A 23,786-nucleotide genomic window follows, 5' to 3' on the forward strand; every position below is an offset into this window, starting at 1 on the left:
TCTCTCTGTAAGGAGGGAGACAAGCTTCAAATGGCCTCACCGCTAAGGATGACACAGAGCGCTATCACCGCTTCCAGCTACAGCTGTGTGTGTGTGTGTGTGTGTGTGTGTGTGTGTGTGTGTGTGTGTGTGTGTGTGTGTGTGTGTGTGTGTGTGTGTGTGTGTGTGTGTGTGTGTTGTTCTTGACACGCTGTGGCCTGACGGTGGAGGGTGTGTGGGTGAGTTGGAGAGTCTCTCCCAGCTCCCCCCGGTTACCAGGTGTTACCGGAGTAAACAAGACACCGGGGCAGCAAAACATGTCCAACAGGAGAATATATTAATGTATGACCTCACTACTGGAACAAACCACCAGAAAGAACAAAAAATAAAGAAACTGAAGACTAATAATGAGACACGTGTTAGCGCTGCTTCAAACCAGCGTGAAGCTGCAGCGAAGTCCAGAAGCAGGAGAGACGATCGCACTTCAACACCTGCAGTTAGAGCATGAAACACACCCTGAATCACACACACACACACACACACACACACACACACACACACACACACACACACACACACACACACACACACACAAAATGTTGTCTTATCGAGCTGATGGTCGGCAAACAACTCTAGCGAAACCTCTCAATGACGACACGGACGAACCAGCTGACACCCGTCAAAGCTTCACCTTTCACTTTCACACCTGTGGGGCTCCCTGTGAATCATGGGAAAGCTGCCTGCAGACGGCAGAGCAGGTGAACGTAGCAGCTGCGCTGTGAGAGCCTGGTGGAGACCAGGACAGGTCAAAGGTGAACAGAAGATGCTTGTTGGCTGCGTCTGGTACGACAACCAGCGTATAAGTTTAATCTGTTAAAATCAAAAATAAAATCAATCACAAACCAAAAATCAATTATCCAGGGTTTGATTGACATTTATAATATCCAAATATAAACATAAAATTCCATGATTGAAAGTAAGAGTTACTGGATGTAATTCAAATTGTCAGTTTAGGCCAGATATGTCAAAATCAGGGCCCGGGGGCCGAATGTGGCCCTCCACATCATTTAATGTGGCCCACGAGAGAAGGAAAGGTCAGAGTGTCTAAAAATAAATAGGTCAAAAGGGTGTTTTGAACAAAACTACAATACCCACAATGCAGTAGTTCAGCCCATCTTAACTCTGACTAAACGTTGTGAACAAAGTTAACGTCCTAACTTGTGTCTGATGTTATTTTTCTTTATTGATTGATAGTTTGATCCTTGATTGATGGAGTTCTGTGGGTTTAATAACCTGACAAATGAAAAGGATTTATGTTAGAACAGAGAAACAAACAAACATGTTTTTTCTGTCTAACTGTAATGTTTGGAACTAGAATCAGTCAGAAATTCAGTTATTTAACATTAAGGAGTAGTTACATTTAGTTACATTACACTGAGTTACATTTAGTTACATTTATTAGTTACATTAAGGAGTAGTTACATTTAGTTACATTACACTGAGTTACATTTAGTTACATTTATTAGTTACATTAAGGAGTAGTTACATTTAGTTACATTACACTGAGTTACATTTAGTTACATTTATTAGTTACATTAAGGAGTAGTTACATTTAGTTACATTACACTGAGTTACATTTAGTTACATTTATTAGTTACATTAAGGAGTAGTTACATTTAGTTACATTACACTGAGTTACATTTAGTTACATTTATTAGTTACATTAAGGAGTAGTTACATTTAGTTACATTACACTGAGTTACATTTAGTTACATTCATTAGTTACATTAAGGAGTAGTTACATTTAGTTACATTACACTGAGTTACATTTAGTTACATTTATTAGTTACATTAAGGAGTAGTTACATTTAGTTACATTACACTTAGTTACATTTATTAGTTACATCTGGCCCTTTGAGGACAGCCGTGATGCTGATGTGGCCCCCAGTGGAGATGAGTTTGACCCCCTGGTTTGGGCTCCGGTTTAAGGGAACAGGGTTTTATATTATCGATGGTTTGGGAACTGGAAACTATGATACCCCTGCAGTTTTTTAACTTTCCCATTATCTGAGGCTTTGGCAGTGACATCACGCTCTAATGCTAAATCTTGAGGCAGGATTAAGTCACTGCAGAGCCCTGGTGGGATTTCTCAACTCCAGCTTAGTTTAATCTGCAGTTCACAAAGAAACGGGCGTCGACCCGCTGACTGTTGCCGTCGGTGACCGGCTGGAGGTTTGCGTCTGAGCCTCACACGCTACACCTTCATGTGTGTGTCGTTCATGTGTGTGTGGGAACAGCACTGACTTCTGGGATACGTCTGTTGTGTGGAGACGCATTAACATATTAAAGGTCGACATCCTCCATGGGAAACACAGATCTTGTTTCAATTGATTCAAATTTTAGCAACTTAGCAAATTTTAGCAATTTTTACACAGATTTTAGCCATTGATCTTAATTTTTGTGTAAAATCTCCAGAGGAAGCTGTTTCTGTGTGGGTCAGACACGCCTCTGCTGACCGGTCCATCTCCATGTCTCTACAGGACCTGTGTGAGTCCAGGTGTGTCAGGAGGTCAGGATTATCTGAGCGACAGGTGGACACAAGGTGGCGCGTACGCCCGGGGCGTTAATCTTCAGAGGGCTCTAATCTGTGACTCCCCATCGAGGAGGAGGCGCCTTGGTGTTGAAGCAACACGAACATTTAGAGCTGGAGAGCCAAAGTACTTCATGACGGCACGTTCACGCTGATAACGAGACAGAATGTTGCTGCAGGCGGGAATCGATCCCTTGTTTTCCTGGTGGAATTTCTCCTCCCGTCTTTCTGAACGCTTGTGTTTCTTCAGCAGGTCTCAGCGTCTGTGTGGCCATCAGGACGTCGGAGTCGGGACGCAAACGTCTCTCCATCCAACACGCACGGATTTGCTGCCAGAGGACAGGAAATCTGGATCCGTTCTGAACGCCAACCGTTTTTATTATATCTTGTTATTATTACACCAGCCATTAAAGCCAGCTTTAGACATCACAATGAGACCCAGTGACCTCTGACCCGTCCCAAACAGACACCATCGCCAACAGTAGCCTCAGAGCTTCAGGAGGTTACACATATTTTCTCGTCGTCGTCCTGAAACACATCCCAGATCTGTCAGCATCGCAAACATTCACTATTTGTCCATTTCTCCACTTAAATTTCTAACCCAGAAATCTCCATTATGTTTTGATCTCGCGTGAGTTTCTGGTCACCAGACTCACCTGTGGGATTCACCTGTGTGATTCACCTGTGTGATTCACCTATGTGATTCACCTGTGTGATTCACCTGTGGGATTCACCTGTGTGACTCACCTGTGTGACTCACCTGTGTGACTCACCTGTGTGATTCACCTGTGTGATTCACCTGTGTGATTCACCTGTGTGATTCACCTGTGTGATTCACCTGTGTGATTCACCTGTGTGATTCAGTCTGATTAAAATCGACCAATCAGCAACAGGTGTGCTGGTTCTAAGCTGCAGTGAGAGAGGAGTTAGTTCGACCCCCCAGAGAACAAGAAGAGTCCTGTTGGGTTTGTCTGTCTGTTAAAACACTTTGGAACGTCTGCTGGTGGGATCAAGAGATATACATTGATTGATTGATTGATTGATTGATTGATTGATTGATTGATTGATTGATTGATTGATTATCACCATGCCTCAGAAAAAGATGCAAAAGTTGGATAAAAATCAAGTGACAATGGGTGTTTTCTTGCATAAAAACAATCACAAGTTAATGAAGAAAAGAGACAAATATTACTACAGATATTACTACACATATTACTACAGATATTACTACAGATATTACTGCAGATATTACTACAGATATTACTACAGATATTACTACAGATATTACTGCAGATATTACTACAGATATTACTACAGATATTACTACAGATATTACTGCAGATATTACTACAGATGTTACTACAGATATTACTACAGATATTACTACAGATATTACTGCAGATATTACTACAGATGTTACTACAGATATTACTACAGATGTTACTGAAATGTGTGTGGAGAAGGTTCTGTGGACACTACACCAATCTGCCTTTAATTAGCAAAGTTTTCTTTGCCTTTAATAAGCAAAGAGAACTATTGAGTGACAACTAAAAGTTAAAAAAAAAACCCAACTACATTACGTATTTCTTTATTTCTAAAACAGTTTTTTCAATGACTACCAGTCTTTAACATTTCGATAAAACTAAAATATAATTTCCCTCTTTTCATCTTTTTACCTTAACAGTTATGATGTTATTAATAAAAACATTAAAATTCACAGTTCAACTCAATCCTTGCGTACGTTTCTACCGTGTATTCTGTTGTTACTGTTGGGATGCGTAAACGTCATGCTGGGCTGCACCCACTTTTCTTGAAGCGCATCCCAGGATGCACTGCTTTCTGGAGGTAACATGAACTGTGTTTGATCAAACATCTTATGACGTCCAAACGATCAGAACATCCAATAACCATGAATTCAACTGGAGCGCGGTTCTAACAGCTCCTGTCTGTGTTTTCCTGGATGATAACCGTCTGTCTTCCACGCCGACGCTGACATCAACAAACAGCTGTGGCGGGATCTGCTCCCCGTCGGACACACGAGGCTCCATTAATCACCGGGGGACAGACGCGTTAATGGCTGTGTGCTGATGAATTGTCGCTGATGAGAAACGTTCGGCTTAACATGCAAATTGGTGTCACAGCATCGCCGAGCGGGGAGGGGCCTCGCTGTGAAGCGCCGTGTGGGGAGATAACAAGACGCTCGTCAGGGGCCGACTGTAAAACACTCGGGGGGGGGGAACGGAGAGAAGGGTGCTGTTAGTCAGTGTGGGGAAAGGTCGCTGACTCAGCATCAGGGCAGAAGGCCTCTAACAGCCCTCTGACGCCCCCATCAACCCCAACAGCAGGGGGACCGGGAGCTTTCTATCTGCAACGGTTGTGGAGATATTTGGTGGACTAACGGACGGACGGACGAACGGATTCACGGACAAACACAAAAACGCTGACATCACAATACATCACCACTTTGAATTGGGGGGTAACAACATCCCGCGACACTCCTGAATTCAAAATTTTACCGTTTCTGCACCCTAAAAGATACAAAAGTGGTAAGTTGACCTTGACCTTGTTTTCTAAAGGTGAAGGTCATCGTCACATTTTTGTGCCTCTGGCTTCCTGAAAATGTTGCTTTTTGTTTTGTGATTATTTCTCATCAGGTTTGAGAGACGTGAACCTAAAAAGGTATAAAAGTGAAAATTTGCCCTTGACCTAGTTTTTCAAGGTCAAGGTCGTAATCTACTTTTTCATCCCTGAATGTAACGCCTTTTGTTTCGTCTTTCTATCTTATCTGGTTCCTGGGATATGTGCAACAAAAAAAAGTACAAAAGTTGAAATTTGACCTTGACATAGTTTTCTCAAGGTCAAGGTCATCATCTCATTTTTATCCCCTTTGCCGCCTGAGTCATGCGCTTTTTTTTCTCTCGTGTTTCTATCTGTAACAGTTGTGGAGACATTTGTCGGACTAACTGACAGACGAACACACCAACACGGACAATGACAACGCGTCAGCGCTTCACGGGACGTAATCCACCCCCACGCTGGGGACGATCCATCCAGGTGTCATTGGGTTCGTGAAGCAGACGCACCAACAGGGGTGTCAGCGATGCGTTCAGCAGGACGTAATTCAATAAAACACCAGAGGCTGGCGGATGTGTTTTAATGGAATTACCTCCCGTGTCCGTCGGATGCCCTCACGCCCACCACGCGGGGCAGATAGAGGAGAGATTGGCAGGAGAGAACGCCGGTTGATAAAACAGAGAGGGAAGGAGGCTAATTAGAGACAGAGAGCTGATAGAACACAAACAGGGATTTACAGGCTGTTGTCCGTTTTCACTGAAACGCCAATTAGGCCGATAGGCTGTCGTAGTGCTGCTCTTCCTCTGCTAATGATCAGACGATGCGCCCCAGAATGGACTCAAACCCAGAGGGGCAGGAAGACAAGCACTGAACTGAAGGGGCATTTAAAAATACCCCAAACACACCAGAGAGAAAGATTCAGGTGCTGTGTGAGTGTGAAGTCATTATAGACACACAGAAGCATTAATAATCACCATATGTGTATTGATTATTACTGAGGCAGCCTCTGATTTTTATCAATATATATTTTCTACTTAATTATAGTTTAAAAACATTTCTGCTATACCTGACTGTTATTATTAATGCTATATTCCCACATCAGTCCTAAAGGAAATATTCAATCACATTTCTTTGATATCTTCATTTACTAGTTTGCAGATTTGTGTTATCAATGCAAAACAGAATAAAAATAAAATTATCGTTAAGATAATTATAAAGTAGCTACACCTATCTTTAACCCTTTCAAAGAATTATTTGAATAACTACCTCTAAATGTCATCACAGAATATCTGCTTTTCTCCATGACACCTTCATGCGTGTTGAGTCTGATTCTGACGACACGTCTGAACGGAGTCCACCTTAAATGAAGCTTGACTTTAATTAGTTTAGTGTAGTAATAATATTTCACTCTGAAATGGGGAATAAATGCCCAAGAGCTGAACACACACACACACACACACACACACACACACACACACACACACACACACACACACACACACACACACACACACACACACACACACACACACACACAGGTCCATGCAGACAGTAATCTTCTATCTAGTAGAGTCAGTCTCCCTGCAGGAACATTAATGACTCAGAACCGTCAGAAGTCCACAATGACTCCACGTCCACCGACGTCACACTGATGAGTGTGATGCTGTACAGACCCCACAGCACAGCATCCACATCATCCACAGCATCCACAGCATCACTCAGCATCCACAGCATCCACAGCATCACTCAGCATCCACAGCATCCACAGCATCCACAGCATCACTCAGCATCCACAGCATCACACAGCATCACTGATCACCAGCCTGACTCAGGCCGTTTGAAGACACCCACCATCCTGGATCACAGACAGTCTGTGGTATCATGGTGTCTGTTGGCTTGTTGGAAGCAGATGTGACACTGACGCCTCACAGAGCCTCACATAGAGCCTCACAGAGTCTCAAAGAGACTTCAGAGCCTCACAGAGCCTAACAGAGTCTCACAGAGCCTCAGAGCTTCACGGAGCCTCACAGAGCTTCACAGAGTCTCACAGAGCATCACAGAGCATCACAGAGCTTCACAGAGTTTCACAGAGCTTCACAGAGCCTTCAGAGCTTCACAGAGCATCACAGAGCTTTCAGAGTTTCACAGAGCATCACAGAATCTTCAGAACCTCACAGAGCTTCACAGAGTCTCACAGAGCATCACAGAGCATCACAGAGCTTCACAGAGTTTCACAGAGCTTCACAGAGCTACACAGAGCTTCACAGAGCATCACAGAGCTTTCAGAGTTTCACAGAGCATCACAGAATCTTCAGAACCTTACAGAGCCTTCAGAGCTTCACAGAACCTCACAGAGCCTCACAGAGTCTTCAAGAGCCTCACAGAACCTCATAGAGCATCACAGAGCCTTCAGAGCTTCACAGAGCCTCCACCACCGACAGGAGCCACAGCTTTCCCCACATTCTTCTCGCTCTTCTCACCACTGAGTTTGTCGCTTTGCTTCTCCTGCTGTTCAAACACACACACACACACACACACACACACACACACACACACACTTCCAAGGCTGTCCAGGCCCTCCTCTGGCATGAGGCACAGGCGCTGCGCCGCTGCCGCACTGACATCATCAGGCTGACATCCTGATTCTGAGCTCCATTCAGCTTCACCAGTGAACAGAATGGCTTTAATGGTGGGGAGTCCTGTTGGACAACAGCTGACACACACACACACACACACACACACACACACACACACACACACACACACACACACACACACACACACACCTATGACGCAAGAAGACATTCCAGCAGTCAGATGAATAAACTCACAGGAGATTCACAGAAAACCGCAATTAAAGAGAGATTAACGCAAAGAATCTGCTGTCCGAAGATGTTGAAACTCTGAATCGTCTCTGATTGGATAACTTCACCAAACATTCCTTCATATTAACATTCAGATTAAATCCAATCCGCCTCATCCGTGAAATGACCCAGAGCACCGGGCGGCTGGGATTCCGGTAACCGGGCTGCTGACATCCGTTCTCCGGTATTCAGGTGAAGCCCCAACATCTCACAGCGTCAGTTTCAACTCAAGAGGGGGGGGGGGCGACGCAACAATGCAGCCTGATGAGCTCCGGTGGAACCGACGCACAAAAAATGAATAAATAAATAAATGATCAATAATAAAATATATAAATCGATAGGATCCTACCTTTAGGAATCCGACTGAAATCAGCTGCGTCCGGTTACTTATCCGGTCCTACATGACGTCCGTTATCTCAGTCACCCCGGCTGGAAGGTAAACACGGTAACGGAAAGACCCCGCCGGGGCTTGTTATCCGGTGGACGGACCGGGCCGTCGGTCGGTCGGTCCTCTCCGGTTCACCGGCGGCCAGAGGGATCCGTCACGGCAGGAGAGACGCAGTTTGGAGGCTGCCGGTGGTGATCCGGTGGTGATCCGGTGGTGGTGATGATGATGATGATGCTGCAGCGTTCGCTCCGTCGAGACGCGGGATGAGCGGGAGGTGGGGGGCGGGGGGTGGGGGCCAAACGCTCCGCTCCGAAAACCGACTCATCGGTGCCGAAATGACGGATTCACGAGCGAACGGATGAATCACTATGCGCACCGGGGGGGGGGGGACGTGTGTGTGTGTGTGTGTGTGTGTGTGTGTGTGTGTGTGTGTGTGTGTGTGTGTGTGTGTGTGTGTGTGTGTGTGTGTGTTATTCTCTTTGATTCAAGGAGAGACCTTAAAGGGGGAATTCATTCAAAAACTAGAATGAGACCCAGTGGACCCCCCCCCCCCCACACACACACACACACACACCTTAAGATCTGTTGGATCAGATCCAGACGCTTCATTCATGTCGATCTATTAATGATGTCTGACCCCGCCCCCACATCATCAAACTCCGCCCACCTCCCTGAGAAATTAACGATAATGTTTTATTTTAATGTTTTATTTAATTTAATGTTTTATTATTTATTCAGTTTGTGAGAAGTCAGATTTAACTATTTTGAGGGTTTTTTATTCTCAACCCCCAGATTTCCAGAGTGGAGATGGAGTCCTGACCCGTTTGTGGGTCAACGTGTTCAACAACACGTCAAGAACCTCATGTTCCCATTACACATGTGTGGAGCGTCAGGGTCGCTGGATGACGTCACTGCTGCCGTCTGCTGGTGTTCACCACAGCAGAACCACGTGACACCAGAACCACAGGTGACACCAGAACCACGTGTTACAGGCGTGTTTCCTGATCCATGAAGAACTGAATGATGTTCAGAGGCTCCAACGCAAACATTTAAGGCACACGCACACACACACACACGCACACACACACACACACACACACACACACACACACACACACACACACACACACACACACACACACACACACACTTCAGGTCCTCTGATGTCACCAGGCTTCAGCTGAAACCATTCAGATCCCTGTCAGCGAGGATGAGGAGGGTCTAGATCACATGTGTCAAACTCAAGCCCCGGGGGGCCAAATGTGGCCCTCCACATCATTTAATGTGGCCCACGAGAGCATAAAGGTCAGAGTGTCTAAAAATAAAGAGGTCAAAGTGAGTTTTGACCAAAAACTACATTTCCCACAATGCAGTAGTTCAGCCCATCTTAACTCTGACTAAACGTAGTGAACAAAGTTAATGTCCTAACTTGTGTCTGATGTTATTTTTCTTTATTGATTGATAGTTTGATCCTTGATTGATGGAGTTCTGTGGGTTTAATAACCTGACAAATGAAAAGGATTTATGTTAGAACAGAGAAACAAACAAACATGTTTTTTCTGTCTAACTGTAATGTTTGGAACTAGAATCAGTCAGAAATTCAGTTATTTAACATTAAGGAGTAGTTACATTTAGTTACATTACACTGAGTTACATTTAGTTACATTTATTAGTTACATTAAGGAGTAGTTACATTTAGTTACATTACACTGAGTTACATTTAGTTACATTTATTAGTTACATTAAGGAGTAGTTACATTTAGTTACATTACACTGAGTTACATTTAGTTACATTTATTAGTTACATTAAGGAGTAGTTACATTTAGTTACATTACACTGAGTTACATTTAGTTACATTTATTAGTTACATTAAGGAGTAGTTACATTTAGTTACATTACACTGAGTTACATTTAGTTACATTTATTAGTTACATTAAGGAGTCGTTACATTTAGTTACATTACACTGAGTTACATTTAGTTACATTTATTAGTTACATTAAGGAGTAGTTACATTTAGTTACATTACACTGAGTTACATTTAGTTACATTTATTAGTTACATTAAGGAGTAGTTACATTTAGTTACATTACACTGAGTTACATTTAGTTACATTTATTAGTTACATCTGGCCCTTTGATGCTGATGTGGCCCCCAGTGAAAATGAGTTAGACCCCTCTGGTTTGCTTGATGAAGGACACACACACACACACACGCACACACGCACACACACACACGCACACACAAACACACACACACAAACACACACACACACACACACGCACACACACACACACAAACACACACACACAAACACACACACACACACACACACACACACGTTAACACCCCCATCTGGACCCTCCATGATGAGCTTGTCCAGTCATTTATTATCAGTACTTGTGTTTCTGTGGTGCGCTTTAAAATGATCTTTTTCTCTAAATCATGGAATTTTTTGTCAATTTACTATTGTGTATTAATATATTAAAACTACAGTTTGTATATATTTCACATACTGCTTTGTAATTTGCACTTTTGTAATTGATTTTGTATCATTATATTTATCATATATTGACATCCAGGAGCTCATTCTGCTCCTAAACGTCAAACAGACCCATAACCTGGGGTGTTTGTGGGTCAGCTTCTGTGGGTTTCAGGCAAAGTGAGGGATGTTGTTACCCCAGCAAACAGCAGTGGAGATCCAGAGTTCATTAGAAATTATTTAAAAGGAAATGAGTTAAATACTAGTCAAGACTTAATGAGATGCACTATTTTCCACTTCAATAGAGCTTTCCTTAAAATACTCATGAGACAAGCAGACCATGTCTAATTAGCTTAGCACAAACAGCCTGTGTAAGTCAAGATGGATCAAATCAGGTAGATGTGCATTAAACCAATTACTCTCATTTTTACAGTCTAAATACAACATTCTGCTATTTTTAAATACATTTTGGGGCCATTTATCGTCATTAAATGTCTTTAATCTTGTGGGTTTTATGGGAAAACGGGTAGAAAAGAAATGGGAATTGCTTTCCCAGACAATCCATCATTCTTAGTGTAATTTACTTTTTCTGGTTCATTTAGTCTAAATGCAGGAATTTCAAATTAAAACACGCGGCAGAGCTCCGTTCTCTGAAATTAAACATTACTGAGACGAGGTTTGTCGCCGCCTGTTTTCCAGCATGTTAGCAGCTAACATTTAGCTCACAGAGATGGTCTGACTGTTGTTGGGGGGGTGGGGGGTGTAGACAGAGAAGAACCCATCAGGTTTGGAGTGGATCCAAACAAAGGGAAGGAGGATGTCGCATTATGTCCCTTCTTTTAAAATGAAGAGAGAGTTTTTGCAGCATGGGTATCGATTATTCGTTAAACTGCCTGATGGATTTTACTTGATGGACGAGGGAAACCTGTTCTGGAGCACATCCAGATAAAGAAGTGACCCACAAGTCTTCATTTAGTCATTTATGTTTGATTTAATTGAACAGAATCCTGAGTGAAAGCCTGCTGCTGATGCTAACACACTGAAGCTAACGTTAGATCAGGATGGGGTCAAACTCAAACTTAAATAACTCTGAATTTCTGACTTATTCTAGTTCCAAACATTACAGTTAGACAGAAAAAACATGTTTGTTTGTTTCTCTGTTCTAACATAAATCCTTTTCATTTGTCAGGTTATTAAACCCACAGAACTCCATCAATCAAGGATCAAACTATCAATCAATAAAGAAAAATAACATCAGACACAAGTTAGGACGTTAACTTTGTTCACTACGTTTAGTCAGAGTTAAAATGGGCTGAACTACTGCATTGTGGGAAATGTAGTTTTTGTTCAAAGCACACTTTTGTCCTATTTATTTTTAGACACTCTGACCTTTTCTGCTCTCGGGGGCCACATTAAATGATGTGGAGGGCCACATTTGGCCCCCGGGCCTTGAGTTTGACACGTGTGCTTTAGCAGGTCCCACACTCACCATGTCGATCAAAATACTCGGATGATAATGTGAAGTACGGACATCCATTTGGGGCAGCAGACGGTAACGATGAACAAATGAGAGCCGAACTAAACACCAGGGATTAGTCTGTGCCGACTCACGTCTTAATTACTCCACGTGAAACTCATTTATCCATTCCTACAGCAGTGCCATAAACGCCCCCCCCCTCTATAGTTCTGTTCGTGTTCCTCCACACAGAGTCCAACGCCACACGCGTGACCGAATCCTTCCTGTGGGGGGGTTGGCATTAAAATGCACACTTCTCCACACGCGTGTGCCCCAGAGATATCACGCCAATTACTTGTCTCTGTGGGGGGGGAGACTATTTGGAGGAGATCCTCCTGACTTCAGATGAAATCACTGGTTCCTGACTGGAATGTTTGCATGGGGGTGTGTTACCATTGGTACCCCCCCCCTGCTGGGACCCCACAGGGGCAGGAAATGACGTCACAAGCACAGGTTTGGATTCATTCACACCCCCGCAGGGACGATCCAGTCCACGTGTCCATGGCTCTGCCCCCCTCACACACACACATACACACACACACACACACTCACACACTCACACACACACACACACACACACACACACACACACACACACACACACACACACACACACACACACACACACTCACACACACACTCACACACATTTGTGATTGTTTTTTCATTTCAATTCAATTCCAAAAACTTTATTAGTTCCCAGAGGCCCATTGAAGACACAGAGCAGCAGCCTCGCCGCAAACAACAGGATTGGTGCTCAAAAAAATGAAATGCAGAGAGCAAAGAGTAAAAACCGACACTAAAATACACAATAAACAGAATATAAACAGGCTTGAGCAATGAGGTAATAGATATAAATATATCCAGGAGACTCTTCATGGTGACATTTTTGTTGTTTTTAAAGCAGCAACATTCTTTTGCATTTGTTCCGGTTTCACACTGTAGTCCAGAATAGATTAGATTAGCGTATTTTCTGGACTATAGAGCGCACCTGTATATAAACCGCTCTATTTTAAAAAGATTTTTTTTAAAAAGACACACAAGCCACACCGGAATAAGCTGCAGACACCAACTTCTTCGTGTGGTTTCCGTAACGAAGGGGCGAGGATTTGAAAATAATTACCAGTTTGTAATTTGTCGTACATGTTCCATCTGCTGAAGAAAAAGTAGCGTAGGCTATTCTCTGCATTGATTTTTCATCTATTTTGATTCTAATTCCGCTTAGAGCGCCCCCCAGTGGTGGAAGAAAAATCCACATAACAGCCGCACCTTCGTATAAATATATGGTTCAAGACCTTGTAAAAAGTAATGTCTGATAGTCCAGGAAATACGGTAGTAGGTGAAGAACTGGATCAAGTCTCCTATCTAATAAACATGATTCTACAGCATGAGCCCCCCAAGCGTGCAGCACACGACCGGGGGCTGATGGGTAACACCTAACTCTACCAGTTACCAGAGACCAGAGACCATTTGGATCTAATCTGGTCAGTCGTGCTTCTATTTTAAACCCAGCTCCTCTCGCTGCAGATGGCTTCGTTAAGCCAGCTTCAGCTTCAGCTTCTGCCGCCTGGATCCAGATCTGCTGGAGAAGATAAAATAAACAGGAAGTGCTGAGAGAACGTCTTCCAGCGTGGAGGGAACCCATTGCTTCTGAGAGCGGTTCTGACTCCGTGAAAACCAGCCAGACGGGACTCATGAGTCATGCGTGTAAACAGTAGCGTGTAGACCACGCTGTGTAGGACATCAGTGTTGGAGGAGACTGGATTCTTTAACCCTTCAGGGGCTGCAGACCACGCGGCCCTCTGACCACTGACTAATTGTTCTGTGGGTGCTCTGATGTGCACCAGATTAATGAACATGTGCTGCGTGAGTTCAGGCAGAATACTCGCTCAAGCAGACCATGAGGATATGGTTCCAGGGCTGCACTGCTCCATTTTATCCGTCTCTTTTGCTCCCCTGGCTTCTCTAACAGAATATCACCAGAAGAGGGTTTTAACTGTACAATCCAGGGCTTTGATTCCACCCGTGTAGTTTAAAATAAACACGAGCAGACTGTAAATATCCTCATCTATCCCATCAATCATGCAACAAAACAACAAAGCGACAGCCTCACAGAAAACACAACCGTCCATCATGAGCTGGAAAGTCATCAATCATATTCTAAGTGTGAAACAGCCAAATAATAGAGCTGCAGCCCATCATTTTCAGGTCAAGAGGTGAATTCCTGAAGTCTACCTTTTGATGCTGTGTCAGCGCTTTTCAAATAGCATGAAATCCTGGAGGTGCAAACATCACACTGAAAGGTAGTTGGTAATTCAAAATCAAACTCTAGTGGTTATAAGATCCTGGAGTTTTGATAAAAATCTATTTACAATGTGCAGAAAGGGTGGTTTTTGCAGTCATACTGAGCAGCCGTGACTCCAGATAATTAAAAGGATTATAACGGCGATCCACCTCTGAATATAAAACACTCTCACAACATACGGACAATCATTAATCTTGCTTTTATTATAGAGAGAGATTTTAACTCAGTCAACAAACACCTGTACTCCTTTTGACTGTTTTCCATCCGTCGTTTTATTTTATATCTTGGGTGAATGACCTTCTCATGTGTTTAATGCTGCATATTCAGTGCATTAATGTTTCATCACTGAGGTCAGGACACCTCAGTCAGCTCATCCAACTGATGAGTGATTTTTATTTAGCCTCACTGGAGGAGGGAGAGGCGCTGAGAGCCGCAGCCTGCAGGCAGACGCACGGCGTTATGGCGCCATCTGCTGGACCGACATGGAAATACAGCCGCGGTGGTGACTGGACAAGAAACTAACCTCATTAAAAATTTAAAAATCAAGAAGAAAATCAAAGTATAAAAATCAGGAATGACTCAGGCTATTCTCAGAAAAAGGCCCATGTATCAAAACATTTTAGTATTTTTATCCAATAATAAGATATATTCATTCATAAAAAGCAGAAGACACATTGTAAATACCATAATGACAAAAGTTCTTCATTCTAACCCACATTTGAGTAAAAATGTGCATCACCTAACTTTTTGATGTATCAGAAGTGGAAGAACTCAAAATGGTTGCTGCAGTGATGTAACATAAAACATGACATCAGCTGATAAATAATGGAGGAGGAGGATTTTGCACAGGGTGGAGTGGAGCAGCATGTTCTCCTCACATCTACGTGGGTTTGTTCTTGGTTCCACTGCTTCCTCCCACAGCCTTTAAACAGTAAAACAGCTGAAGTACAGTAGTGACTGAATTTACCTCCAGGTGTGAGAGGGAGTGAAGACACGTCCTGCTGCCCTGATACCAGGACTTGAACCTGTAACCCAAGGTCAGCCATGACCCTCTGAAAAGGAGAAACATGAAATATTCAATTACTAGTCCTCTCATATTTTACAAAAATGTTATATTTTTAGTTTGATAAATGTTTAAAGTTTAGATGCTTCTTTGTGCAGGAAACTCACAGTACTATTGAAAATCCTCTTTAGGTGAATCTCTTCTGGATTTTGTGACAGCGTGATTATTTTGTAATTTGACTTTTATGAATAAACGAGATATATTCAAAATCAAAATCAAGAATTGTAAAAACAGAAGTGTTATTTAGGCCTAAATACTCTATTCTTTAAATTCTGGAGTAAAAATTGCTCTAAAATTTCAGGAGGTAGTTGATAAAACGTTGCATGAATTAAAAATAGTCATTAAAGCATCAAAGCTTCCTTCAGTTTAGACACAAACAACTAAATAAACAGCTGAGGTCATAACGAGCCTCAGCGTGACGTCACGCCGGTGGGCGGGGTCGACCGGCGAGAGGGGCGGGTCGGTTGAGAGGTCAGAGTTGAACTCATTTCGCCTTTTGTGCCAACAGAAGAGTGGAGTCCGATCGAATCGCGGCGTCTCTTCCCTACTCCCCGGATCCTCTCTAAACTCCCTCCCGAACCTCTCCCCTTCCACCCTACCCACCCCCTGGACACCCGGTCCGGGTAAGTCTCCCCCGCCGCGGGGCTCTTTTCTCGCTGCTTTCGGTGGGGAGTGAAGGACGGGGGGTAAAATTAACGTGTCTGTCTAGATCCCGAGGTAGGCCGCGGGCTCCGGCTATGTCCTGGATCGGGTGACTGCTAGCGCTGGCGACCCGGACGGAAATGTTCCGAACTCAGTTTAACTTTATTGTCTGTATGAAACATTTGTTCGTTAATTTCCGTGACTAAAACCAGGCAAATCAAAGCTGTTGTTCTGTGTCTAAACACTGGAAGTTAGGGTCTAAATGCTGGGATGCTAACTTAGCATTGCGTGACTGGCGGTGGTTCTACGTTAACAGTTAGCGGTGTGACCGTTACTCCCTCACGGCGTTCCTGTCGCCGCTCCCCCGGCATAAACCGGTTGTAAAACCAACCGTTGTTTCGGCAAAATGTGAAATTTCTTTCTAAATATACTCACAAGTTGTGTCGCCACAGATGTTGGTAGTCAGGAAGTAGCCGCTGCCCCGGGAGACAGTAGGTCATTGTGCTAATGTGAATGAGTGGACCGGGGCCAGGCTACGATTGGATGGCCGGACTCACTGCCTCCTCCCAGAGGCCCCTGGACGGGATCCGCGTCCGGGGTTGGGGTCGTGTCGCTGGGGTTAGCCGTTAGCTGCCCCTTCATTAGCCGGTGACAGGTTGATAATAGTTCCGTGATGGTGGGATCTTCCATTGCAGACACTCATCCAGCGACCAAAGAGTTCTTCTGTCAGCCTGTTTGCTTCGGATTCAGCAGAGATGGACTCCAGTCTGGTCGAAGGAGGACTGAATGTCACCTTAACCATCAGGCTCCTCATGCATGGAAAGGTGTGATCACACCTGAACTCACTGCATTCGTCTGGTCAGGACCCCCACCTGGTTCCACTTTAACTTGTCTCTTTGCTCTGTGTTCTAGGAAGTTGGAAGCATCATTGGAAAGGTGAGTTTCCCACTGCTAGATGATGCTACAGCATTTTCCGTACTATAAGGCGCACCTGGAAGCCTTTGATTTTCTCAAAAACCAACAGTGTGCCTTATAATCCAGTGCACTCACATATGAAAAATTTGTCCAGATCTACAAAAACACAATGCAGCTCCCTCTGGCCTTCTCTGTACTTCTCTATCAACATCCTCAAAGCAAATACTGCATCTGTAGTACTCTGCTGCTCACAAATGTTCACTTCTGCCCTGAGTCTAGCTTCAACCGCTTATGTATGAAAAAGTTTTAGAACAGGTCGTTCATTGAAGGTGCGTCTCATAGTGTGGAAATTACTGTTAAGTTTTTCCCCTGCGGTGTGTTTTCTAAATATTCTAAATTTGTGCCATCCTTGCAGAAAGGAGAGTCGGTCAAGAAGATGAGAGAGGAGGTACGATGGTGTAAAAATGGTTCAAACAGACGCTCGTGATTCAAACTGACTCATGCGTCACATCGTGCTGTGAGTAATCTGAAGTCGTTCCCGTTTGTCTAGAGCGGCGCTCGCATCAACATCTCGGAGGGGAATTGTCCGGAGAGGATTATAACCCTCGCAGGACCCACCACCTCCATTTTTAAAGCCTTCTCCATGATCATTGAGAAATTAGAGGAGGTGAGACTTGTTAGTGGCATCTTAAACTGAACATGTTATAGCAATAAGTTAATTTTCCTCTTGTGTTGGTGTTTCTGTAGGACATCAGCACCTCCATGACCAACAGTACAGCCACCAGCAAACCGCCGGTCACCATGCGCCTCGTTGTGCCTGCCAGCCAGTGCGGCTCGCTCATCGGCAAAGGCGGCTGCAAGATCAAGGAAATCAGAGAGGTGTGTGTGTGTGTGTGTGTGTGTGTGTGTGTGTGTGTGAAGCAGTGGAGTCAAACTCACTCCCACCGAGGGCCACATCGGCATAACGGCTGTCCTCAAAGGGCCAGGTGTAACATAAAGATAATGTAACTACTATGCGATTTCACGCATCAACTTTAGCGACTTCACCTCATCGTGGATTTTTGGTAGGCAGTCACATGATATCGTACGTGCATTCTATTGGCTGACGGCATCAGGAAGTGTTCTACGTTCCGTGAGTCTCAGACTTCCGTGAGACACCAAAGTGTTTTAAACAGTCTATCAGAGTGTTTTAAAGGTGATACAGATAGAAGGTGGTTTAATATCAGTGTGGGGGGGTTCAGAAACGTTTAAATTACCGTAAATAATAAGATATAGTTCGTCCCTCTATTGTGGAAATCAATCATGTGTGGTTCCTGGAATGCATTAACCACGAGGAACGAGGGGTCACTGTACTCCTTAATGTTAATTAACTCTGAATTTATTACTTAAGTTACAAACATTAGTCACACAGAAAAAAATGTTTGCTTGTTCCTTTGTTATAACATAAATAATTAACATAAATAACATAAGAAGTTGTTTTTAAATTTTTTAAAAAATGTTTAGAAATCTTTGAATTTGTATGTGAGTGTGTTATTAAACCCACAGAACTCCATCAATCAAGGATCAAACTATCAATAAAGAAAAATAACATCAGACACAAGTTAGGACATTAACTTTGTTCACAACGTTTAGTCAGAGTTCAAATGGGCTGAACTACTGCATTGTGGGAAATGTAGTTTTTGGTCAAAGCACACTTTTGACCTATTTATTTTTAGACACTCTGACTTTTAATGCTCTCGTGGGCCACATAAAACGATGTGGTGGGCCACATTTGGCCCCCGGGCCTTGAGTTTGACACGTGTGTTGTACAGGTTTAACTGCTGTCATTCAGAGTGTGTCCTAACGTTGGTTGGTGTGTGTGTCTGCAGTCAGCTGGAGCTCAGGTACAAGTAGCAGGGGACATGTTGCCCAACTCCACAGAGCGTGCCATCACCGTCGCAGGAACCCCACAGTCCATAATAGAGTGTGTCAAGCAGATCTGTGTCGTTATGCTCGAGGTACGCAGAAACAAGTTCCTGTTTGCCGTTATTGATGCCCCTGATGCTTTCTGATTGTGCTGCTGGTCATCTTAGTTAAAAGGCTAAATGTGTGTGTTTTTTCCAGTCTCCACCTAAAGGAGTGACCATCCCCTACAGACCCAAACCCTCAGGCTCTCCTGTCATATTTGCAGGTGGTCAGGTAAACTTATTCTGCGGTCCCCAACCTTTTTTGTGCCACGGACCGGTCTTCATTTTCTCGATATTCGTTAATGATGCCAGGACAGCTGTTGTCTAATAATAAATCATCCGCAGTGGTTTTATGTAAAATTCAGACATCAACAGACGTGGAAATGGGAGCAGGGTTTAAGATGCTTTTTGGGCGGTCTCAGGATAATCTGCCCTGACTTTTAATCCGGGTCACTGTTGCAGTTGTGGGCCCTTAATTTAGGGGTAACGGCTGGTAACCTGTCACCGAGACCTGTCAGGTGGGACAGACGCACGCATTCATCTGCGTCATTCCACACAAACGTCACTTTTCAAAATAAAACATTGTTATACTGGTAATGAATAAAAAAAAGATAGATCGATAGATAGATACTTTATTACGGAGGAAGTCAAACTTTATCCCGGTAGCTAATGTCCCGGGTCGCGTCCTGGTGTTTGAGCACCGCTAACATAGACGGATGTAACAGAATCGGGTAACTTTTCAAAATAAAACACCTTTCAGATTCCGAAATAAATAAAACTGATGTAATATGAATGATTTTTTCTTTCTGTGCGGCCCGGTACCGGTCCGCGGCCCGGGGGGGTTGGGGACCCCTGAAGTTATTGGTTTCTCTACATTTGCCCGGATTTCATCATTTTTCCACGACATTCTTCCACGTTGTGCTGCTTCTGTTGTGGATTAAAGTAACACGAGTCTACTGACTGCGTGCTGTGTGTAGCGTGTCTGTAGCGTGTCTGTAGCGTGTCTGTAGCGTGTCTGTAGCGTTTGACATTGCCACACCCACTTAAGTGCTGCTCTGTCTTTGCAGGCTTATGCTGTCCAAGGGCAGCACGCCATTCCACAGCCTGATGTAAGTGAAGGGCCCTCTGTAAGTGATCAATATATTTGAACCTTCGGTCCTGGGAAGCCATGTCACCTTCTTACTTCATCCTCCTGACTAATTTTTCCAGCCACCACTGCCTGACACACATTAATTCTACTACAGAATATACTTTTATAAATATTTATTTCTAACACTGTAATCTTTAGAATAAATCATCCATGGTCCATTTCACGTTTTCCTCTCATCGTCACTGTAACCACTTGCAAAGGGAAATTCTTTCAATTTCAGCATCAGCCGTCCTTCAGCTGCTCTCCTCGCTCATTCCGTTGTGTTTGTTTTTTTTTTTTTTGCTCTCCTTGTCCTTCCCTCCATTGTTTCCAACAGCTCACCAAACTTCACCAGCTGGCCATGCAGCAGAACCCCTTCCCCATTGCACATAGCAACCAGGGCTTCCAGGGTAGGTGGGCCGGCTGACAGAGGAAATAGTTTTTGGTTTGTCCCCGTCGGGCGTGGCGTCACACTCACTGTGTTTTATTCTCATGGCTTCAGCTGGGATGGACGCCTCTGCACAAACTGGCTCTCGTGAGCTTAGCATTCCAAACGATGTGAGTGAAACGGATCTCGTACTTATTCCTTTACTATGTTTGAACATTTACTGTACTCCCCCCCCCTCCCCCTCAGCTCATTGGCTGCATCATTGGCCGTCAGGGTGCAAAGATCAATGAGATCCGTCAGATGTCAGGGGCTCAGATCAAGATCGCCAACCCGGTGGAGGGCTCCACCAACAGGCAGGTCACCATCACCGGCTCCCACGCCAGCATCAACCTGGCTGAGTACCTGATCAACGCCCGGTAAGAGGCTTGATGCCCTCCAGGGCAAGGTCTGACTCTGTTAGCGTGATACGGGTTCTAGGAGATACAGGATCTAGGAGATACAGGTTCAATGTTAACCAGAGAGCAGCGGGGGTCAGCGGTGTTTGGGACACAAAAGTTCTGGTTTGCTTCTGTCTTTGGCTGTTTTAACAGAGACCTGTCGTTCATTTTATTGGTTTATTTCAATTATGATTCCAGTATTTTTCCATTTGTGCTGCTGAGTTAAACTGAATGTAGTTCCTTGTTTGACTGGTTAGAGTGGGGGGAGGTTTAATGAAGGCATCGCTGAGATCAGGTGAGAGACAGGAGGTCCCACTCTGCTGGAATATGATTGGTCAGCCTCCTCACCGCTGCCCTGTTGGTTGGGTACCGTTTGTTCTCATCACAGACCACTACAGACCCTCTAGAGCTGCTCTGTCTGTTAGCAGGATCGCTCCAGACGGATTAGATGACGAGTACGACCCAACGATACGTCCGTTAAATATTGGTGACGATGTTTAACGTCACGAGGATCCGGAGTTAATTTAGGGGCGTTTCTAGTTGGAGGATTGAGACTATTACTCCAGTTGTGCTTCTACCTCCATGGATGATGCTTTAACGCTGCATTTATCATCGTATGACCGCCAGTATTTTACATCGAATGTTAAGTTTTTCTGCCTTTTTTTCTCCGCAGTCTGTCTTCTGAAACTACTGGACTCGCAGCCAACTGACATGGAGGATCTTCATCAGCACCTATTGTAACCCCTCCCCCTACTTTTTACCAAGAGGTCCCTCATTGAACTTAATGCAAAAACAAAGTACTCTAAAATCACTGTTCTCTCCTCTGCTTTAGTTTGAATCTTGCAATTACACCATCCTCACGATATTGGTGTTTTATTTATTTATTGTTTTTAAATTCCCTTTGCATATAGTTTTTAAAAACTTCCTTTGGTTGTATTTTTTCCTTTTATTTTACTGTATATCTCTGTATGATCTTGATATAGGTAAAGTTTTAGAAAAATCTGAAAAGGCAAATGTTTTTTCTTAAGTCAGATTTTTCTTAGAAAATGTAAAAAAAAAAAAAAAAAAAAGAAGAAGAAAAAAAGACTCGATGACATCATAGATGGACTGTTCTTTCCCATTTCTGAAATCTCTATTTATTTTTATTTAAAACGGCTTCTTGTGAGAGTAGAATTCGTTGATATTTGCCATCTTTTTATTTTGAAGCTGTACTTCTGGATTAAGGCGTTGTGGGTCGAATGGGTTCCAGTTGGTGCAAACGATCTCCAGTTGAAGGTGTGAAAGTTTTCAGTCAAGTGCTGATTTAACCCTCGAGTGTCGGGTTCAAAGATGAATTTTAAGCTACTTTATGTCTCACCTCTAATTTGCTGAGTAATTGTTTTCTGTCATTCCTGTATTTTCATCCGTTTGTTTTTTTCTTTCGAACAGAGGCTCGTACTACGAAGCAGGATTTGTGATTAGCGATGAAACTTCAGGTCAAACCGGGGTTTTCAGGGTTTTGATGCTGGCTCACCCTCCTGGGGTGCGACCCCACGGTAACTAATGCTGCACAACTAACGGGATTTTGAGCAGTTTATGTTCAAGAAAAGAGAACAAGTCAAAAAAAAGGCACTGCGATTATCTGGAAAATGTTTATCGGTCGAATGCTGCAGATTTTTTTTACATTACTCCTACATGGGGACGGCTTGGACTGACCTATAGAGGTCACGACCTTTAGTGTTTGATTAAACCATGAGAAGATGTCAGACGTCCGTCGAACCTGCGTCGTAGTCCTGGCCTCTGGACTTGAGTTTGTACCAGATTTTGAGGGGGGGGTTCGGCTTCGGTCATCAGGACTGGGCCTGAATGAGAGGAAAATATTTTCTTTGCTCTGAAATTACTAAGACGATAGTGATGATGATGATGATGATGATAACATTGAAATGTTTGTTTTAAATAGAGAAAATATTTTTTTTAACTGGGGAATGTTGCAAGGGGCAAAACTACAAGACATGTTGGTCTTTATAAGTATATTATGATGAGGTATTAAATTATAATTAACTAGAAGGAGAATTTTAGAGTTAACACTAGTTTCCTGCTATCCTTTTTTTTGCCTGGGTCAGATTTTATTTTGTATTCTTTGCAGGATGAAGAAGCTCAAGTTTTTGTGCACGTTTTCAAAATTATTGTAGATCTGGGTGCAATTAAATTGTTGAAGAAAATGAAATACAGAAATAAAGATGTGAAATGCTTAAAAAAAAAAACGTCCTTCACAGGTCGTCATTGAATGTTTTTACTCCTTTCTGATTCTGGATCATTTTTGTCCTTCGACGTGAGTTTTCTACATTTTCCATGACATACAGGTGTGAACAGATTTAACTAAAGTCACTGAAAACAGGCTTTTATTTCTCTTAATTCAGCGACGACAGGCTGATCTTTCTTTTCAAACAAACCACACGTTTCTTTTTTAACCAATACATTATTTATTGTTGCTCATAATATCTTGCTTTTGATATAATTCCTATGTTACAGGTACAATGTGCAATGCTGTATAAAAACAACATTTCTATCCAGACCAAAGGAGACTTAG

At 43.4% G+C, this 23,786-nt stretch overlaps 2 protein-coding genes and 1 long non-coding RNA gene across 4 annotated transcripts in view; 1 reads left to right on the plus strand and 2 right to left on the minus strand.

The window, feature by feature from the left end:
• The window catches only part of dlgap4a (discs, large (Drosophila) homolog-associated protein 4a), a 57,768-nt gene extending 49,230 nt beyond the window's left edge, over positions 1–8,538 (minus strand). Inside the window, exon 1 of the mRNA XM_068305277.1 lies at positions 8,357–8,538. The gene's annotated coding sequence lies outside the window, so the exon portion shown is untranslated. The remainder of the gene's footprint in view (positions 1–8,356) is intronic.
• A 6,394-nt stretch (positions 8,539–14,932) lies between these two features.
• LOC137588302 (uncharacterized) lies at positions 14,933–17,068 on the minus strand. Its single transcript, XR_011034041.1, has 3 exons — positions 16,838–17,068; positions 15,665–15,749; positions 14,933–15,203 (listed from the first exon to the last, which is right to left on the minus strand). It is a non-coding gene; the product is annotated as an uncharacterized lncRNA (long non-coding RNA).
• Positions 16,225–23,458, plus strand: LOC137588283 (poly(rC)-binding protein 2-like). 2 transcript variants are annotated; one of them, XM_068305256.1, is made up of 13 exons: positions 16,225–16,383; positions 17,098–17,226; positions 17,315–17,338; positions 17,733–17,765; positions 17,868–17,984; positions 18,065–18,196; positions 19,186–19,314; positions 19,421–19,495; positions 20,331–20,390; positions 20,730–20,802; positions 20,895–20,950; positions 21,027–21,196; positions 21,891–23,458. In XM_068305256.1, exons 2-13 carry the CDS (start codon positions 17,158–17,160, stop codon positions 21,925–21,927), a joined length of 975 nt encoding a protein of 324 aa, XP_068161357.1. In that variant the 5' UTR covers positions 16,225–16,383; positions 17,098–17,157; the 3' UTR covers positions 21,928–23,458. The 2 variants fall into 2 exon arrangements, with proteins under 2 accessions (XP_068161357.1, XP_068161366.1); XM_068305265.1 differs by having other exon boundaries at positions 20,331–20,372.
• The last annotated feature ends 328 nt before the right edge of the window (positions 23,459–23,786 follow it).

Source organism: Antennarius striatus, chromosome 2 (assembly GCF_040054535.1).
Source record: "Antennarius striatus isolate MH-2024 chromosome 2, ASM4005453v1, whole genome shotgun sequence".
Taxonomy (NCBI): domain Eukaryota; kingdom Metazoa; phylum Chordata; class Actinopteri; order Lophiiformes; family Antennariidae; genus Antennarius; species Antennarius striatus.